This window comes from Camelina sativa, chromosome 10 (assembly GCF_000633955.1).
Source record: "Camelina sativa cultivar DH55 chromosome 10, Cs, whole genome shotgun sequence".
Lineage (NCBI taxonomy): Eukaryota > Viridiplantae > Streptophyta > Magnoliopsida > Brassicales > Brassicaceae > Camelina > Camelina sativa.
This window is the reverse complement of record NC_025694.1, coordinates 10,276,215-10,277,706: the sequence shown is the minus strand read 5'-3', so window position 1 is coordinate 10,277,706 and position 1,492 is coordinate 10,276,215. Positions and strand designations below refer to the sequence as shown.

General features: G+C 37.5%; 1 protein-coding gene across 1 annotated transcript; it reads right to left on the bottom strand.

Moving 5' to 3' along the window:
* On the bottom strand, positions 401-1,481 carry LOC104718298. The gene is made up of 5 exons (XM_010436017.2): positions 1,264-1,481; positions 1,105-1,194; positions 915-1,022; positions 583-834; positions 401-502 (listed from the first exon to the last, which is right to left on the bottom strand). The coding sequence occupies exons 1-5, from the start codon at positions 1,471-1,473 to the stop codon at positions 416-418; spliced, it is 747 nt and encodes a 248-aa protein (XP_010434319.1). The 5' UTR covers positions 1,474-1,481; the 3' UTR covers positions 401-415.

Genomic DNA, 1,492 nt, shown 5'->3' with positions numbered 1-1,492 from the left:
CAAATCCAATATAATTAATTAGCATTATAGACAGGGGTAATACATTGCTAACACATTGCTAGAAATTATAAATACCATAGGGGCAATGTCTTCCATTTGGATGTTGTTGTCTACCAGTCTACACTTATCAGTTGGCCATGCGATTATATGTCCAACAGCTTCTTTCATATGAAAGATCTTTTGTGCAGGTCTCCATAGAAATGCATCTGGTTTATATGCAGCTTCAACTAACACTTTGAGATCATAAGGGCCAAGACGACAGTCATTCACTATGTCATCCGGATCAGAAGAAAGAATCCGACCCTCACCAACATTTTCATCAATGTCAGACCAATCAACAAACACACACTTAGGATGTGCTCTTTTGTTTACACTCTGCAACAATTTCATGAGCAACTAAGAATCATAAACGACACTAAGAAGAATCACTTAGCTGATATGAAAAGAAGTAAGAATATGTTACTCTTGCAGCTGAGTTTTCATCCATTTCAGCTTCTGGTCTCTGTAACATAAACAAAAATAACATCAATTTATATTACTCTAACTGGCTGATGAATAGTAGAGAACTCTTAAGTATCTAACCTGATTCTTGATTCTGCCAAGTTCACTTTCCAAGGCATTGACCTGTTTTACTAATTTTACTTGCCGCTCTTCCATTTCAGCCATACACTTGCTCTGCATTTGTAAACAAGCTAATTTGGTCTTACTCATGCCTCTACCCATTGCCCTCAGCCTACCAGAATTGTCAGGTCCTAAAAGCTTGGCGAGGTGATCTTCATCTGGATTTGTTAAAAATGCTGGAGCATCACTTCCACCAATTTCAGCTGCTTTTTGCTGAAAAACATAAAGACAGTTTCAGGTTTTACTAGTCGATAACACACTATTTACTGGTGTACAACTCTATTCAGACTTACAATCAAATCAGCTGCATTCGTATCTACTGGTGTACCATCCTTTTTGGTGCGAGACTTGATCCAAACATCTAGTCTTGTCACGCTGGAAGGATCTTCACTTTCAGCTTTCTGTTCCAGAAAACAAAATTTCAGTAACAGTACAAGCACTATGTATAATAATAAACAACATAGTTGTAGTATATATGCTTGCCATTTCTTCTGTTAGTCTGCTGATCCCTTTACGACTAGTGGTGTGAGGTATCTGATTCTTTCTTTTTGCTTTATATTTCTCACTCACGGCCTAATAATGAAACATGTTAATTACTAATCACCAATCAACTACTAAACAATTATAATCACAAGTAATTACCTTAAATGCAGCACTAGTTTTGAGTTTGACAAATTTTTGCCAATCAACAGGACCAATATTTGGTGGTCTCAAATTCATCCTCTCTTGGTTATTTGCAGCCAAATTTATAGCCTTCACCGTGACAGACTTGTGTGATCGCCACAAATGTCCCATCTGGTGAATCACAGATATCCTTTGCCAATCTTCATCAAGCTCAAACCTTGCCTGCATTCACTTACACTCACACCAT